This window comes from Oncorhynchus kisutch, linkage group LG27, assembly GCF_002021735.2.
Source record: "Oncorhynchus kisutch isolate 150728-3 linkage group LG27, Okis_V2, whole genome shotgun sequence".
Lineage (NCBI taxonomy): Eukaryota > Metazoa > Chordata > Actinopteri > Salmoniformes > Salmonidae > Oncorhynchus > Oncorhynchus kisutch.
Genome location: NC_034200.2, coordinates 29,047,131 through 29,070,009, shown reverse-complemented (window position 1 = coordinate 29,070,009; position 22,879 = coordinate 29,047,131). Strand labels below are relative to the sequence as shown.

The following is a 22,879-nucleotide window of genomic DNA, read 5'->3' as shown; positions in this document are numbered from 1 at the left end:
GGCAGACGCACCCTCTCTCTCTCTCTCTGCGAATGGCAGACGCACCCTCTCTCTCTCTCTCTGCGAATGGCAGACGCACCCTCTCTCTCTCGCTCTCTCTGCGAATGGCAGACGCACCCTCTCTCTCTCTCTCTCTCTCTGCGAATGGCAGACGCACCCTCTCTCTCTCTCTCTGCGAATGGCAGACGCACCCTCTCTCTCTCTCTGCGAATGGCAGACGCACCCTCTCTCTCTCTCTCTGCGAATGGCAGATGCACCCTCTCTCTCTCTCTCTGCGAATGGCAGACGCACCCTCTCTCTCTCTCTCTGCGAATGGCAGACGCACCCTCTCTCTCTCTCTCTGCGAATGGCAGACGCACCCTCTCTCTCTCGCTCTCTCTGCGAATGGCAGACGCACCCTCTCTCTCTCTCTCTGCGAATGGCAGACGGACCCTCTCTCTCTCTCTCTGCGAATGGCAGACGGACCCTCTCTCGCTCTCTCTGCGAATGGCAGACGCACCCTCTCTCTCTCTCTCTCTCTCTGCGAAAGGCAGACGCACCCTCTCTCTCTCTCTCTCTCTGCGAATGGCAGACGCACCCTCTCTCTCTCTCTCTGCGAATGGCAGATGCACCCTCTCTCTCTCTGAGAATGGCAGATGCACCCTCTCTCTCTCTGAGAATGACAGATGCACCCTCTCTCTCTCTCTGAGAATGACAGATGCACCCTCTCTCTCTCTCTGAGAATGACAGATGCACCCTCTCTCTCTCTCTGAGAATGACAGATGCACCCTCTCTCTCTCTGAGAATGACAGATGCACCCTCTCTCTCTCTGAGAATGACAGATGCACCCTCTCTCTCTCTCTGAGAATGACAGATGCACCCTCTCTCTCTCTCTGAGAATGACAGATGCACCCTCTCTCTCTCTGAGAATGACAGATGCACCCTCTCTCTCTCTGCGAATGACAGATGCACCCTCTCTCTCTCTCTGCGAATGGCAGATGCACCCTCTCTCTCTCTGCGAATGGCAGACGCACAATGACTAAAGGCCATGGGTGCAGTGGAAAACAAATCACTCCCAGATGAGGGCAGCTAGGCTGTGTGTTTGCGCGTGTGCGTGTGTGTGTGTGTGTGTGCGTGTGTGTGTGCGCGCTACAGTACAAAATACAGTAACATTTCCTCTTTTTTCAGAGACCCCCCACCACCACTACTCATGGCAGGGAGATGGATGTGGGTTCACAAAACAGATGCAAAATTAAGAGACATACCGTAAGAACAGTCTGTGTAGTGAGAGATGCAGACTCCTTAGCCTACCTTGTGTCATCATCTGCAAGCATAATTTGTAAAAAATAATACATTGATAGATCATTCATATAAACTAGAAATAAAATAAGAGCTCCAAGAATCGATCCCTGTGAAACACCACACTTGAAAATGAGGAGCGAAATGAAGGCATCAGAAAAGATTTGGAGCTTGATTCAATCCGTAGCGTGGAAGATCTGCGCTACAGCGTGATAAAATGTTAAGACACTGTTCCTTCATTAGCGGAGACTGCATTGTCTCAGCTAACACTGCACATGTCGGCTCAATCACAATACTTCTGAATTTCAATCATGCTATAATGCTGAACTTTGGCGATACAGATTGAAGGTAAACTACTCATGGCAAGCATCATCAACTTCACTACATGAAAAAAATTGTCAGTCATACTTACTCTAACTAAGACGTCTGTTTGAGGACATACAAGCAGTTTTATTTCCAGCCCTTTCCTCTGTGTATACGAATATCCAAAGCCTCAAAACTTGTCTCTTCCATACCTGCCCAGGGACTGCAGTTGAAAGTTAGCCGGCTAGCTAATACCGGCACTTTTACTGAAACGTTGATCAATGTGCATTGTCCCTGTAAAAATAAACTCACAAACTCATTTAAAATGGGACCATGTTCCAGCACAAGTGTAATTGAGCAGTGCGTGCGGCTGCCCCAGAGGGGCTTTCCCTGGCTTACGTTCCCCAGCCTCGGTGACTAAGCCCTGGCCAGATGAAAGCAGGTTGGGCCCTAAGCGCTCTACTTACATCCAGGCCTTTTCATACCGGGGCTCTGTAGCCCAGCCATTGCTCTGTGGGTATAAAGTGGGGGGCTGTAGCCCAGCCTAACCAGCTGTTGCTCTGTGGGTATAAAGTGGGGCGTCGTAGCCAAGCCAAACCAGCCGTTGCTCTGTGGATATAAAGCCGGGGGCTGTAGCCCAGCCAAACCAGCCATTGGTCTGTGGGTATAAAGTGGGGGGTATAGTGGATGTGTAGTGGCCAGGGGTGGTTGCTGTTGAGGGCTGAGTAAGGGGGCGTAAGCAGGTATAGAATGGAACCAGAGGGGTGAGTAAGGGGGCGTAAGGAGGTATAGAATGGAACCAGAGGGGTGAGTAAGGGGGCGTAAGGTGGTATAGAATGGAACCAGAGGGGTGAGTAAGGGGGCGTAAGGAGGTATAGAATGGAACCAGAGGGGTGTGACCAACGCTGTAGCGGTGCAGGCTCATCTGGGACGCAGGGAGGAGGGGCAGAGTTCAAAGCTGAATGTCTTGACGACATCTTCCTGTCTGGAGCGATCCGGTGTGGCCCCAAGATGGCCGACGGGGGTGCAGAGAGGGAGGCGGGCTGGACAGGTTTCTTGATCCCCTTGTTCATTATTGATCTCCAAACATCCCTCTGAAAGTGACTCTCTATGTTTTGTCAGCAACATGTGACCATGGAGGGGCACTCCAATGGAAAGAATGTGTGATGCGTATTGTGTTGATGTCATTAAGGTAGGGGGTTGATTCTACAGCACAAAGTGCAATGCTTCACAGAGCCATAATGTACAGTACCAGTCAAAAGTTGGGACACACCTACTTATTCAAGGGTTTATATTTATTTGTACTATTTTCCACATTGTAGAATAATAGCGAAGACATCGAAACTATGACATAACACATACGGAATCATGTAGTAACCAAAAAAAGTGTTAAACAAATAAAAATATATTTTAGATTTTAGATTCTTCAAAGAAGCCACCATTTGCCTTGATGACAGCTTTGCACACTCGTGGCATTCTCTCAACCAGCTTCATCTAGAATGCTTTTCCAACAGTCTTGAAGGAGGTGTGTTGGGTCATTGTCCTCTGTTGAAAAACAAATGATACTGGGAGTAAGTGCAAACCAGATGGGATGGCGTATCGCTGCATAATGCTGTGGTAGACATGCTGGTTAAGTGTGCCTTGAATTCTAAATAAATAACTGACAGTGTCACCAGCAAAGCATCCCCACATCATCACACCTCCTCCGTGCTTCCCTGTGGGAGCCACACATGCAGAGATCAAATCAAATCAAATTTTATTTGTCACATACACATGGTTAGCAGATATTAATGCGAGTGTAGCGAAATGCTTGTGCTTCTAGTTCCGACAATGCAGTAATAACGAACAAGTAATCTAACTAACAATTCCCAAAAAAACTACTGTCTTATACACAGTGTAAGGGGATAAAGAATATGTACATAAGGATATATGAATGAGTGATGGTACAGAGCAGCATAGGCAAGATACAGTAGATGATATCGAGTACAGTATATACATATGAGATGAGTATGTAAACCAAGTGGCGTAGTTAAAGTGGCTAGTGATACATGTATTACATAAGGATGCAGTCGATGATATAGAGTACAGTATCTACGTATGCATATGAGATGAATAATGTAGGGTAAGTAACATTATATAAGGTAGCATTGTTTAAAGTGGCTAGTGATATATTTACATCATTTCCCATCAATTCCCATGATTAAAGTGGCTGGAGTAGAGTCAGTGTCATTGACAGTGTGTTGGCAGTAGCCACTCAATGTTAGTGGTGGCTGTTTAACAGTCTGATGGCCTTGAGAGAAGCTGTTTTTCAGTCTCTCGGTCCCAGCTTTGATGCACCTGTACTGACCTCGCCTTCTGGATGACAGCGGGGTGAACAGGCAGTGGCTCGGGTGGTTGATGTCCTTGATGATCTTTATGGCCTTCCTGTAGCATCTGGTGGTGTAGGTGTCCTGGAGGGCAGGTAGTTTGCCCCCGGTGATGCGTTGTGCAGACCTCACTACCCTCTGGAGAGCCTTACGGTTGAGGGCGGTGCAGTTGCCATACCAGGCGGTGATACAGCCCGCCAGGATGCTCTCGATTGTCCATCTGTAGAAGTTTGTGAGTGCATTTGGTGACAAGCCGAATTTCTTCAGCCTCCTGAGGTTGAAGAGGCGCTGCTGCGCCTTCCTCACGATGCTGTCTGTGTGAGTGGACCAATTCAGTTTGTCTGTGATGTGTATGCCGAGGAACTCTCCACTACTGTTCCATCGATGTGGATGGGGGGGTGTTCCCTCTGCTGTTTCCTGAAGTCCACAATCATCTCCTTAGTTTTGTTGACGTTGAGTGTGAGGTTATTTTCCTGACACCACACTCCGAGGGCCCTCACCTCCTCCCTGTAGGCCGTCTCGTCGTTATTGGTAATCAAGCCTACCACTGTTGTGTCGTCCGCAAACTTGATGATTGAGTTGGAGGCGTGCATGGCCACGCAGTCGTGGGTGAACAGGGAGTACAGGAGAGGGCTCAGAACGCACCCTTGTGGGGCCCCAGTGTTGAGGATCAGCGGGGAGGAGATGTTGTTGCCTACCCTCACCACCTGGGGTCGGCCCGTCAGGAAGTCCAGTACCCAGTTGCACAGGGCGGGGTCGAGACCCAGGGTCTCGAGCTTGATGACGAGCTTGGAGGGTACTATGGTGTTGAATGCCGAGCTGTAGTCGATGAACAGCATTCTCACATAGATATTCCTCTTGTCCAGATGGGTTAGGGCAGTGTGGTTGAGATTGCATCGTCTGTGGACCTATTTGGGCGGTAAGCAAATTGGAGTGGGTCAAGGGTGTCAGGTAGGGTGGAGGTGATATGGTCCTTGACTAGTCTCTCAAAGCACTTCATGATGACGGATGTGAGTGCTACGGGGCGGTAGTCGTTTAGCTCAGTTACCTTAGCTTTCTTGGGAACAGGAACAATGGTGGCCCTCTTGAAGCATGTGGGAACAGCAGACTGGTATAGGGATTGATTGAATATGTCCGTAAACACACCGGCCAGCTGGTCTGCGCATGCTCTGAGGGCGCGGCTGGGGATGCCGTCTGGGCCTGCAGCCTTGCGAGGGTTAACACGTCTAAATGTCTTACTCACTTCGGCTGCAGTGAAGGAGAGACCGCATGTTTTCGTTGCAGGCCGTGTCAGTGGCACTGTATTGTCCTCAAAGCGGGCAAAAAAGTTATTTAGTCTGCCTGGGAGCAAGACATCCTGGTCCGTGACTGGGCTGGGTTTCTTCCTGTAGTCCGTGATTGACTGTAGACCCTGCCACATGCCTCTTGTGTCTGAGCCGTTGAATTGAGATTCTACTTTGTCTCTGTACTGGCGCTTAGCTTGTTTGATAGCCTTGCGGAGGGAATAGCTGCACTGTTTGTATTCAGTCATGTCACCAGACACTTTGCCCTGATTAAAAGCAGTGGTTCGCGCCTTCAGTTCCACACGAATGCTGCCATCAATCCACGGTTTCTGGTTAGGGAATGTTTTAATCGTTGCTATGGGAACGACATCTTCAACGCACGTTCTAATGAACTCGCACACCGAATCAGCGTATTCGTCAATGTTGTTATCTGACGCAATACGAAACATCTCCCAGTCCACGTGAAGGAAGCAGTCTTGGAGTGTGGAGTCAGCTTGGTCGGACCAGCGTTGGACAGACCTCAGCGTGGGAGCTTCTTGTTTTAGTTTCTGTCTGTAGGCAGGGATCAACAAAATGGAGTCGTGGTCAGCTTTTCCGAAAGGGGGGCGGGGCAGGGCCTTATATGCGTCGCGGAAGTTAGAGTAACAATGATCCAGGGTCTTTCCACCCCTGGTTGCGCAATCGATATGCTGATAAAATTTAGGGAGTCTTGTTTTCAGATTAGCCTTGTTAAAATCCCCAGCTACAATGAATGCAGCCTCCGGATAAATCGTTTCCAGTTTGCAGAGAGTTAAATAAAGTTCGTTCAGAGCCATCGATGTGTCTGCTTGGGGGGGTATATATACGGCTGTGATTATAATCGAAGAGAATTCTCTTGGTAGATAATGCGGTCTACATTTGATTGTGAGGAATTCTAAATCAGGTGAACAGAAGGATTTGAGTTCCTGTATGTTTCTTTCATCACACCATGTCACGTTGGCCATAAGGCATACGCCCCCGCCCCTCTTCTTACCAGAAAGATGTTCGTTTCTGTCGGCGCGATGCGTGGAGAAACCCGCTGGCTGCACCGCTTCGGATTGCGTTTCTCCAGTTAGCCATGTTTCCGTGAAGCAGAGAACGTTACAGTCTCTGATGTCCCTCTGGAATGCTACCCTTGCTCGGATTTCATCAACCTTGTTGTCAAGAGACTGGACATTGGCAAGAAGAATGCTAGGGAGTGGTGCACGATGTGCCCGTCTCCGGAGTCTGACCAGAAGACCGCTTCGTTTCCCTCTTTTTCTGAGTCGTTTTTTTGGGTCGCTGCATGTAATCCACTCCGTTACACTGGTTGTAAGGCAGAACACAGGATCCGCATCGCGAAAAACATATTCTTGGTCGTACTGATGGTGAGTTGACGCTGATCTTATATTCAGTAGTTCTTCTCGGCTGTATGTAATGAAACCTAAGATGACCTGGGGTACTAGTGTAAGAAATAACACGTAAAAAAAAAAAAAAATGCATAGTTTCCTAGGAACGCGAAGCGAGGCGGCCATCTCTGTCAGCGCCGGAAGTTACCTAGAGTTCATTAGAGTTCATCTCACAAAGATCATCTCACAAAGACACAATGGTTGGAACCAAAAATCTCAAATGATTGAGTCCAAATCTCAAATTTGACCAAAGGACAGATTTCCACCGGACTAATGTCTATTGCTCATGTTTTTTGGCCCAAGCAAGTCTTTTCTTCTTAATGGTGTCCTTTAGTAGTGGTTCCTTTGAAGAAATTTGACCATGAAGGCCTGATTCACACAGTCTCTTTTGAAGAGTAGATGTTGAGATGTGTCTGCTTCTTAACTCTGTGAAGAATTTATTTGGGAAGCAATTTCTGAGGCTGGTAACTCTAATGAACTCTAGGTAACTTTTGGTCTTCCTTTCCTGTGACGGACCTCATGAGAGCCAGTTTCATCATAGCGCTTGATGGTTTTTGCGACTGCCCTTGAAGAAACATTCAAAGTTTCAGGATTGACTGACCTTCATGTCTTAAAGTAATTATGGACTGTCATTTCTCTTTGCTTATTTGAGCTGTTCTTGCCAAAATATGGACTTAGTATTTTACCAAATAGTGCTATCTTCTGTATACCACCCCTACCTTGTCACAACACAACAGATTGGCTTAAATGCATTAAGGAATGAAATTCCAGAAATGAACTTTTAACAAAGCACACCTGTTAATTGAAATGCATTCCAGGCGACTACCTCATGAAGCTGGTTGAGAGAATGCCAAGAGTGTGTAAAGCTGTCATCAAGGCAAAGTGTGGCTACTTTGAAGAATCTCAAATCTCAAATATATTTTGATTTCTTTCACACTTTTTTGGTTACTACATGATTCTATATGTTATTTCATAGTTTTGATGTCTTCGCTATTATTCTACAATGTGGAAAATAGTGCAAATAAAGAAAAACACTTGAATGTGTATCCAAAATGTTGACTGGTACTGTATGTAAACTGAACAAAAATTTAAACACAACATGTAAAGTGTTGGTCCCATGTTTAATTAGCTGAAATAAAAGATACCCACATTTTTCCATACACACAAAAATCTTATTTCATTCAAATTTTGGCCACAAATTTGTTTACATACATGTTAGGGAACATTTCTCCTTTGCCAAGATAATCCATCCACCTGACAGGTGTAGCATATCAAGAAGCTGATTAAACAGCATGATCATTACACAGGTGCACCTTGTGCTTGGGACAGTAAAAGGCCACATTAAAATGTGCAGTTTTGTCACAACACAGACGTCTTAAGTTGGGGACGTGTGCAATTTGCATGCTGACTGCAGGAATGTCCACCATAACTGTTGCCAGAAAATTTTATTTTAATTTCTCTACCATAAGCCACCACCAACGTCATTTTAGAGAATTTGGCGGTATGTCCAACTGGCCTCACAACCGCAGACCACATGTAACCACGTCAGCCCAGGACCTCCAAATCCGGCTTCTTCACCTGTGGGATCGTCTGAGACCAGCCACCCGGACAGCTGATGAAACTGAGGAGTATTTCTGTGTTTATTTCTGTGTGTAATAACGCCTTTTTGTAGGGAAAAACTCATTCTGATTGGCTGGGCCTGGCTACACAGTGAGTGGGCCTGGCTCTCAAATGGGCTCTCAAATGGGTGGGCCTACGCCCTACCAGGCCCACCCATGGCTACGCCCCTGCCCAGTCATGTGAAATCCATAGATTATGGCCTAATATTTTTTTTTCTATTGACTGATTTCCTTATATGAAGTTGTTGCATGTTGTGTTTATATTTCTGTTCAATATAGTTGATAACATAGGTTCAATCAGTAAGATTTGTCTGAATGGAAAGCTCACTTTACTTTTTTCAGTAAGCACAATACAATTCACATTGCTTCCTCTGTGCACAATGTGCATAGTGGGAATGTATACGTTAGTGTTTACAAACATTGTCATCAACATCATCAGAGCGTCATTTCTCCCTTTTCGATTTTCCACATGCAGAATGTCGTTCAGCTATGAGCACGGCATAATAATGCACATTCCTCACACTTGCTGTTCAACCTACGGGCTTACTCTTGAAATTATCACCATTGTTTCTCTCAACCAATGGGCATAAATCTTGGTATGTATTTATTTCTGTCAAACTTACCCATGTTCTCTTACTTGCTGTGTTACAGCAAAGGTTACCGACAACCCGCCACCTCCTCACCACCACTAGCTAAGTCAATGGAACTCCTTAAGTCCAGTGGTCGGTGCCAGATGCCCCACATAGGGCTACCTGCCATCAAAGCATATGGCTCTGAGGATCATCCCTCAGAGATGAGGCCATTCCCCAAACTATTTCAAGAAATGTTAATTGTTGCTTTTTGTCTCTGTTGTTCATTCAGTTAAGCATGTGTGCAATTGAAACAAGCTTGTTTTTAGCAGCACTATGTTCCAAACAACTGAGCCATATGACAGCCACTAATTGTTCAGGAGGTCAGTAATGGTTTAGCAGGACACTCCTCTTAAGCAACAAAACCAACACCAGTTCAGAGACGGGAGGTCTGGGCACGGTTGGCAGACCCAGAGGAGCGGGCACTGAGGGCACGTTGTGTTTTGGGTTGGACTTCCACGTGGGAGTGATGAGGTATTTTCTGTTTCCTGAGGCCAGAGTGATAGTGTCTCTGTCATCGGCTCCATTTCCTACGACCACAACAGCATCCTCCAGACCCAGGCCCTGACATGCAACAAATCAGGAGAAATGCATGTTGCTGCCAGTCTGACCAGCCACGCCAAGCCAAGCATCAACATGACATGTAATGTTTATATTTTCATCCCGGTGTAACATTGTTTCAATCCTATCATCAAAGATTACATTTGCCAACACAAGACACAAGCCTATTTCATAAGTTGTCTTCATGTCTTTTAATCACATGTCTAAAAACACCTAAATCTTCACATGAAAAGTGCTGGGCTCAGCATTGAGATGTAATAATAGTGAGTGAGACCTGAAACATACGCCTTGACGCCAATGGAGATTTCTCTTCCTCCCAGAAACATGACCTCTGCAGCCCCCCTCTGCCCCCTCAGGTTAACCTGCCAAAGCTCATTACTGGAAGACAGGCGCTCTGAGGGCTCTACCCCCAGGCCTACAGAATCATATGACTCCTGCCCAACTCCACCTTCATTTTCTATATTTTGTGTATTTGGTCAAAAATGGCAAATAGCCTCCTGTTGAATCTCCATCTTTTGGATGAACCTCTCTTCAGCAAGGCCATTCTACTGCCATTGGTTGTCTATGGAGATTGCATGGCTGTGTGCTCAATTTTATCACACCCGTCAGCAACGGGTGTGGCTGAAATAGCAGAATCCACTAATCTGTATATGATAGTGTGTCATAACCTAGCCAAAAGATTAGACTAAATGCTACAGATGTCTCAAGTTTTGAGGGAGTGTGCAATTGACATACTGACTGCAGGAATATCCAACGCCCCGCCTAATATATACAGTTGAAGTCGGAAGTTTACTTACACTTAAGTTGGAGTCATTAAAACTCATTATTCAACCACTCCACTAATTTATTGTTTACAAACTATAGTTTTGGCAAGTCGATTAGGACATTTACTTTGTGCATGACACAGGTAATTTTTCCAACAATTGTTTACAGACATACTATTTCACTTAAAATTCACTGTATCACAATTCTAGTGGGTCAGTTGACTGTGCCTTTAAACAGCTTGGAAAATTCCAGAAAATGATGTCATGGCTTTAGAAGCATCTGATGGAATGCTTTTCCAACAGTCTTGAAGGAGTTCCCACATATGCTGAGCACTTGTTGGCTGCTTTTCCTTCACTCTGTGGTTCAACTAATCCCAAACCATCTCAACTGGGTTGTGGTCGGGTGCTTGTGGAGGCCAGGTCATCTGAATCAGCACTCCATTACTCTCCTTCTTGGTCAAATAGCCCTTACACAGCCTGGAGGTGTATTGGATCATTGTCCTGTTGAAAAACAAATTATAGTGGGACTAAGCACAAACCAGATGGGATGACGTATCGCTGCAGAATGCTATGGTAGCCATGCTGGTTAAGAGTGCCTTGAATTGTAAATAAGTCACTGACCGTGTCACCAGCAAAGCAACCCCACACCTCCTCCTCCATGCTTCACGGTGGGAACCACACAAGCGGAGATCATCCGTTCAAGTACTTTGCATCTCACATGGCGGTTGGAACCAAAAATCTATTAATTTGGACTCAAACAGATTTCCACCGGTCGTGTTTCCAGGCCTAAGCAAGTATCTTCTTATTGGTGTCTTTTTGTAGTGGTTTCTTTGCAGAAATTCAACCATGAAAGCCTGTTTCACGCAGTCTCCATTGAACAGTTGATGTTGAGATGTGTCCGTTACTTGAACTCTGTAAAGGATTTATTGTGGCTGCAATTTCTGAGGCTGGTAACTCTAATGAACTGATCCTCTGCAGCAACTCTGGGTCTTAATTTCCTGTGGCGGTCCTCATGAGAGCCAGTTTCATCATAGCACTTGATGGTTTTTGCAACTGTCCTTGAAGAAACTGTCAAAAGTTCTTGAAGTTTTACGAATTGACTGACCTTTATGTCTTAAATAATGATGGACTGTCGTTTCCCTTTGCTTATTTGAGCTGTTCTTGCCATAATATGGACTTGGTATTTTACTAAATAGGGCTATCTTCTGTATACCACCCCTACCTTGTCACAACACAACTGATTAGCTCAAGCGCATTAAGGAAAGAAATTCCACAAATGAACTTTTAACAAGGCACACCAGTTAATTTAAATGCATTCCAGGTGACTACCTCATGAAGCTGGTTGAGAGAAAGGCAAGAGTGTGCAAAGCTGTCATCAAGGCAAAGGGTGTCTACTTCAAGGAATCTCAAATATAAATATACTTTGATTTGTGTAACACTTTTGTTTGGTTACTACATGAATCCATGTGTTATTTCATAGTTTTTAGATATATATATGAAAACTTCATGATTGAATAAAAAAACAATAGCCATAGGTAAATGTTCTGTGCCTGTCCATCAACACATAAGACAAAACTTCCTTTATGTTTGTTATTTTTATATGGCTAATGATGAGATGCAATGATTTGAGGGGTATTGTCTTACACACAGGAATATCTGTGGACCCAGTATATCTCCAATAACACAATAGAGAGAGCCCTGCAACAGACGTAACTGGGAAGAACAATTGCAATGCAAGAGGAAAGGGGGATGTGAAATGTTTTCAGACTGTTTTGAGGGAGGAAAAATAGCAACAGAAGTCTTAAGTCTTAAGTAAAGGATCCATTTCCTATTTATTTTACACTTTGATCACATATCAGCTCACTTTGTAGTGTCTATCATTCAACAGTTGATGTAAGTGTTACCATTTCTACTGTGTGTAAATGCTAGTCCCTCCTCTGACTTCTGCTTCCTCCACGTATGTGTGTAACAGGATGGGGGTTTCACTATGATGGGAAATCGAAAGAACGCCATGAACACAAGAGAATGGAGGAACCAAGTCACCCTTGGATTGGGCCCATTTCCCAACAACGTTATAGAATGTGGCGCAGCATCAGAATTCAGAGGGCCCCTCCCCTCTCTTTCGAATACACAGAATTAGGATTAGTAAAATGGAGCAGACTCTCCAATTTAAGTCAACGTTTCAGAGTGGATACACTGGCATCCATATTTTGGTAACACCCAGAAATCTCTGGACTGACGAGCTTTGTCCATTTTATGAAATATATTTCTATGGTTGTACCCACACAGAGCTCAACATGATATGTGCTTGGTGACTCACACATAGTAGAGTGAAAAAAGAGAGGCAGAGAGAAGCCAAGGAACAAAAATGATTCAATCTTCAGCTGTGCTACAGGACTTTCCCAGGAGTTATGTACCTTGTACATTTAGTTTATTTAGCAGGTGCCCTTATACAGAGCGACGTAGCAAAGAGTAACACCGTGCACTTTGGTGATCACTGCAGTTCTATTTGAAACCATTTTTTCAAAAAACAGAGTAATTGAGTTTGGTGTCAGAGAGGCAAACACACACTGATGTCAAGTCAATCAACAGTATTCCACCAATGTCTAAATTATGCCACCTGAAATTATACACTACAATACCAAAAGTATTTGGACACCTGCTCGTCAAACATCTCATTCCAAAATCATGGGCATTAATGTGGAGTTGCTGCTATAACAGGCTTCCCACTAGATGTTGGAACATTGCTGCAGGGACTTGCTTCCATTCAGCCACAAGTGCATTAGCGCGGTCAGGTACTGATGTTGGGCGATTAGAATTAGCTTGCAGTCGACGTTCCAATTCATCCCAAAAGTGTTCGATGGGGTTGAGGTCAGGGCTTTGTGCAGGCTAGTCAAGTTCTTCCACACCGATCGACAAACCATTTCTATATGAAACCTCGCTTTGTGCACAGGGGCATTGTCATGCTGGAACAGGAACTGTTGCCACAAAGTTGGTAGCACAGAATCGTCTAGAATGTCATTGTATGCTGTAGTGTTAGGATTTCCCTTCACTGGAACTAAGGGGCCTAGCCCGAACCATGAAAAACAGCCCCAAAACATTATTCCTCCTCCAAACTTTACAGTTGCCACTATGCTTTTGGGTAGGTAGTGTTCTCCTGGCATCCGCCAAACCCAGATTCGTCCGCCGACTGCCAGATGTTGAAGCGTGATTCATCACTCCAGAGAACGCGTTTTAACTGCTCCAGAGTCCAATAGCGGCGAGCTTTACGCCACGCAGATGAAGGGGATGATATTGTCAATCACACACTTGAAAAAAAGAATCATGCTTGCATATTTTAATAAGCATACCGTTCATTTGATCCGATTCAGTGGGTTTCAGTAGTAGCCCAGTGAGAGGTTTAAATTGTTCGGTCTGCTCTTGTGAAATAACATATTCTAGTTTAGGTGAATCTAATCCAATCAGACATGCATGTTAACTATAGACTACCGAATGTTTAGTCTCGGCAAAAATGTTCCCATGACGAAAAAAACATGTCTTGCCCATTCGACAAAATTTAGTTCAAATCGAATTTCTCAAATTATCATTTAACAACGTGGAAAATCATAATAATAATAGGCTAATTTTGATTAATTTAAAGATATTGGAACGTTTACATTAGGACTATCTGAAAGCATGTGTTGCTGTTAACAAATAAATACAGCCTATTTGAAAGAAAGAATAGTTACATTTACAAAACAAATTCATAAATTTTTTGTTTGTTGGTGATGATAAAAAATCCGCTGTGTCTGTGTGTGTGTCAGCGCACATGGGACGCACGAAAGCAAAGTCAGAGCTGTCAGTTCACTGTCTTATAAGAAAAACAATAACTTTGCAAAAACGAATCAAAGAGCGATCAAATCAAACGTACAGGGATGCTAAGTTTGCACAGGCTACCACAATTTAGGGAAACGTAGGCCTACAGTAAATAATTAATATCAACAACAAAAAATTCAAACGGGATAATTCAACATTAATACCAGATTGAGTTGTATTATGCAGGCTATTATTCGCCTCAACATTAAAATAAGCATGTATTTGTATTATGAAAACGAAAAAAATCGAGTCCTCCTGAAAAATCTTGGTACAAAAAAATCGATAAATTCCTGCAGTGGGCCATAGCCAACATTGCATAACAACTTATAACAGAGGCATGGTGACAATTATTATAATGCTGAAGATTGTACATCTCTTTTTTTAATCAGATGCTTCGACCTGAAAGCTTTCCTATTGAAAAGGGTCCCCACGCCTTTTATATATGGTTTTACTAAAGATTTGCGCGTGTTTTACCATGTCAAAACAAAGAACATGGGCACACACGAAATCATTTAAAAATTATAGGGGTTTCACAAACCTAATTGTATTTAGCAATTATAGGGCCCATCGTTAATTGAACTCAACTACGGGACAATAAACCCAATTGGGCTGCTGTCAGTTGCTCTTTGCCCAGATGCTATCGGTGAGTCCGAATGGGATGGATTAAAAACGAACTGATTGCCGCAATGCGAGTTCTTTCTTTTCTGAAACTAAGGTTGCAAACATTGGGCTATAAATTGTAAGAGATGAACAAAGCATAAATGACCTGTTACATTTGCTTTAGTTTATTTTCACCTTTAGCAGCAGCGTGTGAAATAAGACGAAATTAGGAGCATCTTATCACGGAGGATTGTTGTACTATGTAAAAATAACGAAAATAAAATAAAAAGCTATATCGAGAGATGTGGTATCACCTCTGACGTATTACTGAACTACTTTCCCCATGTACAACATCTCATATCCACTGCAAGGCGGGCATATGTGTCAAAGAGGTGCGGCCAAGACAGTCAAAAGGGAAAATGGAGAGGAAAAAGTTCCACCCTCACTAATGCAAAGATTGCTTTCGCTAGAGCATGGGGTTGGTGCAGCTGCCTCTGACACTGGATGGAATCTATATGGGACTATTATCCTGCTGGATTTGCGTTTTGTTTTAGGGCTACAACGTAATGTATTGGAAAAGCGAACAAATGTTGGCTTGCCCCGAGGTGGATGACATTGAAAATGGGTTTAACTCGACCTTCGACAGCACGGTATGCCTATATCCATATTAAAAGTTTGAATTTTATATGGTGCTATTAGGCCTACCATTTATTGTTTAAACATCTACATTCGGTAAAATGTTAGGCTACTCCAAACCGACGGGCGACTGTTTCAAGTTAATAATTTTAGATTTGAGATCCCCACCCATTCGTTTTCTCTGCACAAATCAGTGCATTACCTGAGGGAGGTTGCGTTACAAGCTAATCAAAATGCATGACTGCCTGCGCTTTGGTTTGGAGAAAGCTGCCATGCCGATAACTGCCAAACAAATCTGTCTGTTTGATTTGGCCATTCGGCTTTTTTGTTCAGTCATTCGTCCTGAATGTGATCATTTGACAAGAATTGCCCTTCTGCAGAGAACTAATGTGATTGACAGCAGATATTGATAGGCGTTGAACCATGAACGTTATTTTGTTGACAAGTGGTTGAACATTTCAAGAGTTTTGGTTCATGTGTACAAAAAAATATATTAAAGGGTTCTTGAAGATGGCATCTTAGTCCTATTTTTTTCGTCATGGTTGTCATAGCAAGCAGAAGTGGAGTTAAAGGCCATTCCAGTGCATATTTTGACTAGTCACTATGCTTAAGGAGGGATGTGGAAGGGCATCTTCCGATTCTTTGAGTATACTTTTTTAAATGGAACCTTTTATTTAGCCAGGTTGCCCAGTTGAGAACAAGTTCTCATTTACAACTGCGACCTGGCCAAAATAAAGTAAAGCAGTGAGACAAACCAGTTACACATGGAATAAACAAACGTACAGTCAATACGCCGACAAGTAGCATGAGGAATCAAACGGGTATACCGGTAGCCTATTTTTAATAGTAGGCCTATGCGTGAAACCTTACCATTGGAAATTAGGCCTATACCTATGCCTTCACTTTACATGTCAATAAGCAGACTCTTAACCAGAGTGATTTAGTTTGTGCATTCATCTTAAAATAACTAGGTGGGAAAACCACGTCAGTCATAACTACTTCAGATGACAAATGTATGTACTAGCAGGACAGTCGATGGTAGAGGAAAACACAGACATAGGTAGGCCGGGTCAAATTTAGGCACATGAAATTGTTCTTAACGCAAACTTTTCCATGCCTAAATTATGTCAATCATGACTTATTTTTCTGTTTTTTATATCTAGGGCACATCGGATTACATTTTTGGAGATGAGTCGTATTCACCATCTTCGTCTTTGTCTTCCTTGACACCGCAGACTATGGCATCAGCCTCTCTGGGGAAAAGCCTTTGTACAAGTTGTGGTTTGGAGATAGTTGACAAATACCTACTCGAGGTAAGTTTCCGAACCTATGACCGGCTTAGATATTAGATATTCAACCAAGGCCTAAAATGCGTATGTACATTTTTTTTCTCCCCCAACGTCCAGAAACTCATAGGCCTAGGATCCCTAAAGTGTTCACATTTTTAACTGACAAGAAAACAAGTTTGTAGGCCTATTTGGTAAATAAAATTACATTTTAAGTTCAGCAAAATAGTTAGTATAACATCGAATGGTGTTCATACATGCCTAATTTTCGTGGCTAAAACTGTAGACCAGGTTACTCTTTCGGGCGAATAAATCTGTATAACTTTTGTGGCTACATTTCAGGTGAACAACTTGTGTTGGCACGTGAACTGCCTCTCGTGCAGCATGTGCCAAACTCCTCTAGGAAGACATGTCAGTTGCTACATCAAAGACAAGGTGGTTTTCTGCAAACTCGACTACTTCAGGTAGGTGAAAAGGGTGGCCTCTTCCATACAGGGAGGGCTCTAGCGCGATTAGCCAAGTAAAACTCAACTCCACGATGTACTTCACGTCAACGGAGAGGAGTTGAGTTTAAGCTACATCTGAAGTTGCAACTTTGACATGACATTCAATTGTTATCTAATGATGTTAATGAGACGTTCTACAAGTCAAGATAAATGGCTGTTAACCTTGGGCCCTTTAGTATTTATAGCCACAACATTCATAGTAGCACTTCTCTACAGCCTTCAATTTATTTAATTTACAATTAAATGCATTTTTTGGGACAACCTTGTATTTCTAGATTCATGATCAAATAAATTTGTTGATATAAAAATGGTTAAAATTGTTTAAAAAAGACACAAAAAAAAGTAAATGGCTACCCTGCCTTTAGTGGTTTTGATCTGTAGTTTGTTTGCAATCCAACTTTTCCACAGGAAGTATGGAACTCGCTGTGCCCACTGTGGCAGGAACATGCACTCCAAAGACTGGGTGAGGAGAGCAAAGGGCAACACCTACCACCTGGCCTGCTTCGCCTGCTTCTCCTGCAAGCGCCAGCTCTCCACGGGGGAGGAATTTGCCCTGGTGGAGGAGAGGGTGCTGTGCCGAATCCACTACAACTGCATGCTGGACAACCTGAAACAGGCCATGGAAAGTGGTAAGCAACATTAAAAGGTGTGTAGAAAGAATAAGGCCTGCACTTTTAAAAATGTGTTAATTGTACACTAGCTGTTTTTTCTACACATGTATGAGTGATGCAGCAATTTAATTTAGGCAATTTAATTATTTTGAAACAATTGATAAATATGAGATTCTAGATTTTCCCTTATCGATTAGCCTTCCTCATTTTCCTATGCAATGTGATGACCTATGTGGTCATGTGTTTACATGAAAAGGTGTTACTTTAGAGGGAGCCCCACCATCAGAGCAAGAAGGGTCTCATCCCAAACCAGCTAAGAGGGCTCGCACTAGCTTCACCACAGACCAGCTACAGGTGAACATTTATTACTTTCCTGTCACTCCAGAAATGACTATCCTGGATGTTTGCATATGAATGATATAATTGTGTGACCATCTTACATTCACTGTGTCTTGTCTGTTAGGTGATGCAGGCCCAGTTTGCACAGGACAATAACCCAGACGCTCAGACCCTCCAGAAGCTGGCAGAGAGGACTGGCCTCAGTCGCAGGGTCATTCAGGTGAGCTCTCTAACATTAGTCTAGTCAAACAATTCTAGGTGTCCCTGAAGTTACAAATGAAGCTTAACCCATCCCTATTGAATGTACAGGTTTGGTTCCAGAACTGTCGAGCACGTCATAAGAAGCATGTGAGCCCTCAGCACCATGTGCCATCTGCAGCGATGTCGTCACTACAGCAGTCCAGGCTTTCTCCGTCTCTTATGGAGGATCTACACTACACATCCTACATACCAACAGACACACCCGTGCTTACAGCACTACACACTTACATGGATGGTGAGCAAAACCAGCACATCACAGGTTCATCTTTTTTTATGGCTTGTGGGTTAAGCTTACTTTGTAACATCTTATTAGTTTTGCTTTAGAATTCAGTGCAAAGATCTGGAATCACAATATTTCATAACCCAATGGGTTATTATGTTTGTTCTTCACAGTGCACTCTCCCTCCTCCCTGGTGTTCCAGCCTCTTTTATACCATTCCATGACACAGCTGCCAATCAGCCATGCCTGATCTTCACATCCCGCACCCTGCAGAACCGGCCCTTACCATTGGTTAGAATGCTGAGGAGCCAATGCGAAAGCCCTGTCCATTAAAGGGTGGGGTGCAAAATGATTTGCTATGGGAATTTATCGAAGGAGATCAAATTCAGATGTAAAATAAGGTTAATATGTAAACTTGTTGATGATGTATTGTACATATTGGTTGGCATTTAATTTATTTGAGGTATGTGACTGAGCACTTTGTAAAAAAAAATATATAACAAAAATACATGTATTAATAGATGTGTACACTGAACAAAAATGGAATATGCAACAATTTCAAAGATTTTTACTGAGTTACAGTTCATAAGCAAATCAGTCAATGGAAAAATTAATTGGGCACTAATCTATGGATTCATATGACTGAATACAGCTATATAGTGCCTTCAGAAAGTTATTCAGACCCCTTGACTTTTCCCCAAATTTTGTTACATTAGCCTTCTAAAATGGATTAAATAAACAATCTACACACATTATGGGGTAATGACAAAGGTTTAGAAATGTTTGCACATTTATTAAAAATAAACATACCTTATGTAAATAAGTATTCAGACCCTTTACTATGAGACTCAATTGAGCTGTGGTGCATCCTGTTTCCATTTATCATCCTTGAGCTGTTTCTACAACTTGATTGGAGGCCCCTGAAGTAAATTCAATTGATTAGACATGATTTGGAAAGGCACACACCTGTCTATGTAAGGTCCCACAGTTGACTGCATGTCAGAACAAAAAAACAAGCCATGAGGTTGAAGGAATTGTCTGTAGAGCTCCGAGACAGGAATGTGTCAAGGCACAGATCTGGGGAAGCATTGAAGGTTCCCAAGAACACAGTGGCCTCCAGTCTTAAATGGAAGTTTTGAAGCTGTCCGCCTGGCCGAACTGAGCAATAGAAGGGCGAACCCGATGGTCACTGACAGAGCTCCCCTGAGGAGATGGGAGAACCTTCCAGAAGGACAACCATCTCTGCAGCACTCCACCAATCAGGCCTTTATGGTAGAGTGGCCAGACAGAAACCACTCCTCAGTAAAAAGGCACATGACAGCCTGAATGGATTTTGACAAAAGACACCTAAAGACTCTGACCACGACAAACAAGATTCTCTAGTCTAATGAAACCAAGATTGAACTCGTTGGCCTGAATGCCAAGCATCACATCTGGAGGAAACCTGGCACCATCCCTTCGGTGAAGCATGATAGTGGCAGCATCATGCTGTGGGGATGTTTTTCAGTGGCAGGGACTAGACCGGATAGAGGGAAAGATGAACAGAGAAAGATCCTTAATGAAAACCTGCTCTAGAGCGCTCAGGACCTCATTCTCGGGCGAAGTTTCACCTTCCAACAGGACAACGACCCAAAGCACACAGATAACACAGGAGTGGCTTCTGGACAAGTCTCTGAATGTCCTTCAATGGCAAAGACTTGAACCCGATCGAACATCTCTGAAGAGACCTGAAAATATCTGTGCAGCAATGCTCCCCATCCAACCTGACAGAGCTTGAGAGGATCTGCAGAGAAGAATGGGAGACACTCCCCAAATACAGGTGTACCAAGCTTGTAGGGTTATACCCAAGAAGACTGAGGCTGTAAACGCTGCCAAAGGAGCTTCAACAAAGTAAAGGGGTCTGAATACTTATTTAAATGTGTTGGTTTATTTAAAAAAACATTTCTTAACCTGTTTTTGCTTTGTCATTATTGGGTATTGTGTTTAGATTAAGGGGGGGAAACTATTTAATCAATTTTATAAGGGTGTAACCTAATAATTTGTAGAAAGTTAAGGGGTCTGAATACTTTCCAAAGGTACTGTATATCTGTTGGTTATGAATCCCTTAAATACAAAGGAACAGTATGGGCAGGGATCAGAAAAACTATTATAAACTAGTTATCAGGCTGTTGATTATGGTCTGTGGAATGTTGTCCTACTCTTCAATGGCTGTGCAAAGATTTTGGATATTGGCGGGATCTGAAACATGCTGTCAATCCAGAGCATCCGAAACATGCTCAATGGGTGACATGTCTGGTAAGAATGCAGACCATGGAAGAACTGGGACATTTTCAGCTTCCAGAAATTGCGTACAGATCCTTGTCACATTGGGCCTGTGCATTATCATGCTGAAGCATGAAGTGAAGGCGGCGGATGAATGACACAACACTGGGCCTCAGAATCTCATAACAGTATCTTTGTGCAATTGTGTTCGTTGTCCTTAGCTTATGCCTGCCATACCCACACCACCACCACGGGGCACTCTGTTCACAACGTTGACATCAGCAAACCGCTAGCCCACGAGACACCGTCTGCCATCTCCCGGGTACTGTTGAGACCGGGATTCATCCGTGAAGAGAACAGTGGCCAACGAAGGTGATAATTTGCCCACTGAAGATGGTTACGACGCCGAACTGCAGAAATGTTTCAGTTGTGCAAACCCACAGTTGGGTCAGCATTCCGAGTGGCTGATCTCAGACGATTCCGCAGGTGAAGAAGCCGGATGTGGAGGTCCTGGTCTGGCGTGGTTACAAGTGGTCTGCTGTTGAGGCCGGTTAGACATACTGCCAAATTCTCTAAAACAATGTTGGAGGCAGCTTATGTAGAGAAATTAACATTGAATTCTCTGGCTACAGCTCTGGTGGACAGTCCTGCACTCAGCATGCCAATTGCATGCTCCCTAAAAACTTAAAGACATCTTTGGCATTATGTTGTGACAACTTCACAGTTTAAAGTGGCCTTTTGTCCCCAGCACAAGGTGCACCTGTGTAATGATCATGCTGTTTAATCAGCTTCTTCATATGTCAAACCGGTCAGGTGGATGGATGATCTTGTCAAAGGACAAATGCTCACTAACATGGATGAAAACAAACTTGTGCACAACATTTGAGAGATCAGCTTTTTGTGCATATGGAACATTTCTGTGGGACCAACACTTTACATGTTGCGTTTATATTTTTGTTCAGAGTGTATTTTTGTTCATGTATAAATGTATTTATGTTTGGACACACCTACTCATTCAAGGGTTTTTCTTTATTTGACCATTTTCTACATTGTAGAATAAGAGTGAAGACAAACTATGAAACACATGTAAAAAAAAAAAAAGTGTTAACCAAATAAAAATATATTTTATATTTGAAATTCTTCAAAGTAGCCACCCTTTGCTTTGATGACAGCTTTGCACACTCTTGGCATTCTCTCAACCAGCTGCATGAGGAATCATCTGGCCAGGTCATCTGATGCAGCACCATCACTCTTCTTCTTGGTCAAATAGCCCTTACACAGCCTGGAGGTTGGTTTTGGGTCATTGTCCTGTTGAAAAACAAATGATAGTCTCACTAAGAGCAAACCAGATGGGATGGCGTATCGCTACAGAATGCTGTGGTAGCCACGCTGGTTAAGTGTGCCTTGAATTCTAAATAAAATCACTGACAGTGTCACCAGCAAAGCACCCCCACACCGTCTCCTCCATGCTTCACGGTGGGAACCACACATGCAGAGTTTATCCGTTCACCTACTCTGCATCTCACAAAGACACTGCGGTTGGAACCAAAAATCTCAAATTTGGACAAACCAAAATGATATTTCCACTGGTCTAATGTCCATTGCTCGTGTTTCTTGGCCCAAGCAAGTGGCTTCTTCTCATTGGTGTCCTTTAGTAGTGGTTTCTTTGCAGCAATTCGACCATGAAGGCCTGATTCACGCAGTCTCCTCTGTACAGTTGATGTTGTGATGGGTCTCTTACTTGAAATCTGTGAAGCATTTATTTGGGCTGTAATCTGAGGTGCAGTTATTTGCCAATTTCTGAGGCTGGTAACTTTAATGAACTTATCCTCTGCAGCAGAGGTAACTCTGGGTCTTCATTTCCTGTGGTGGTCCTCATGAGAGCCAGTTTCATCATAGTGCTTGATGTTTTTTGCGACTGCACTTGAAACTTTCAAAGTTCTTCAAATTTTCCAGATTGACTGTCCGTCATGTCTTAAAGTAATGATGGACTGTTGTTTCTCTTTGTTTATTTGTGCTGTTCTTGCCATAATATGGACTTGGTTTTTTAACCAAATAGGGCTATCTTCTGTATACCACCCCTATCTTGTCACA

The 22,879-nt window shown here is 43.4% G+C and overlaps 1 protein-coding gene across 1 annotated transcript; it reads left to right on the top strand.

Annotated features, from left to right (window-relative positions):
- The first annotated feature begins 15,041 nt into the window (after positions 1 to 15,041).
- LOC109872164 (LIM/homeobox protein Lhx8-like) lies at positions 15,042 to 18,957 on the top strand. Its single transcript, XM_020463285.2, has 8 exons — positions 15,042 to 15,314; positions 16,464 to 16,613; positions 16,929 to 17,050; positions 17,501 to 17,721; positions 17,960 to 18,057; positions 18,167 to 18,262; positions 18,352 to 18,538; positions 18,697 to 18,957. Exons 1-8 carry the CDS (start codon positions 15,231 to 15,233, stop codon positions 18,771 to 18,773), a joined length of 1,035 nt encoding a protein of 344 aa, XP_020318874.1. The 5' UTR covers positions 15,042 to 15,230; the 3' UTR covers positions 18,774 to 18,957.
- Positions 18,958 to 22,879: the final 3,922 nt, after the last annotated feature.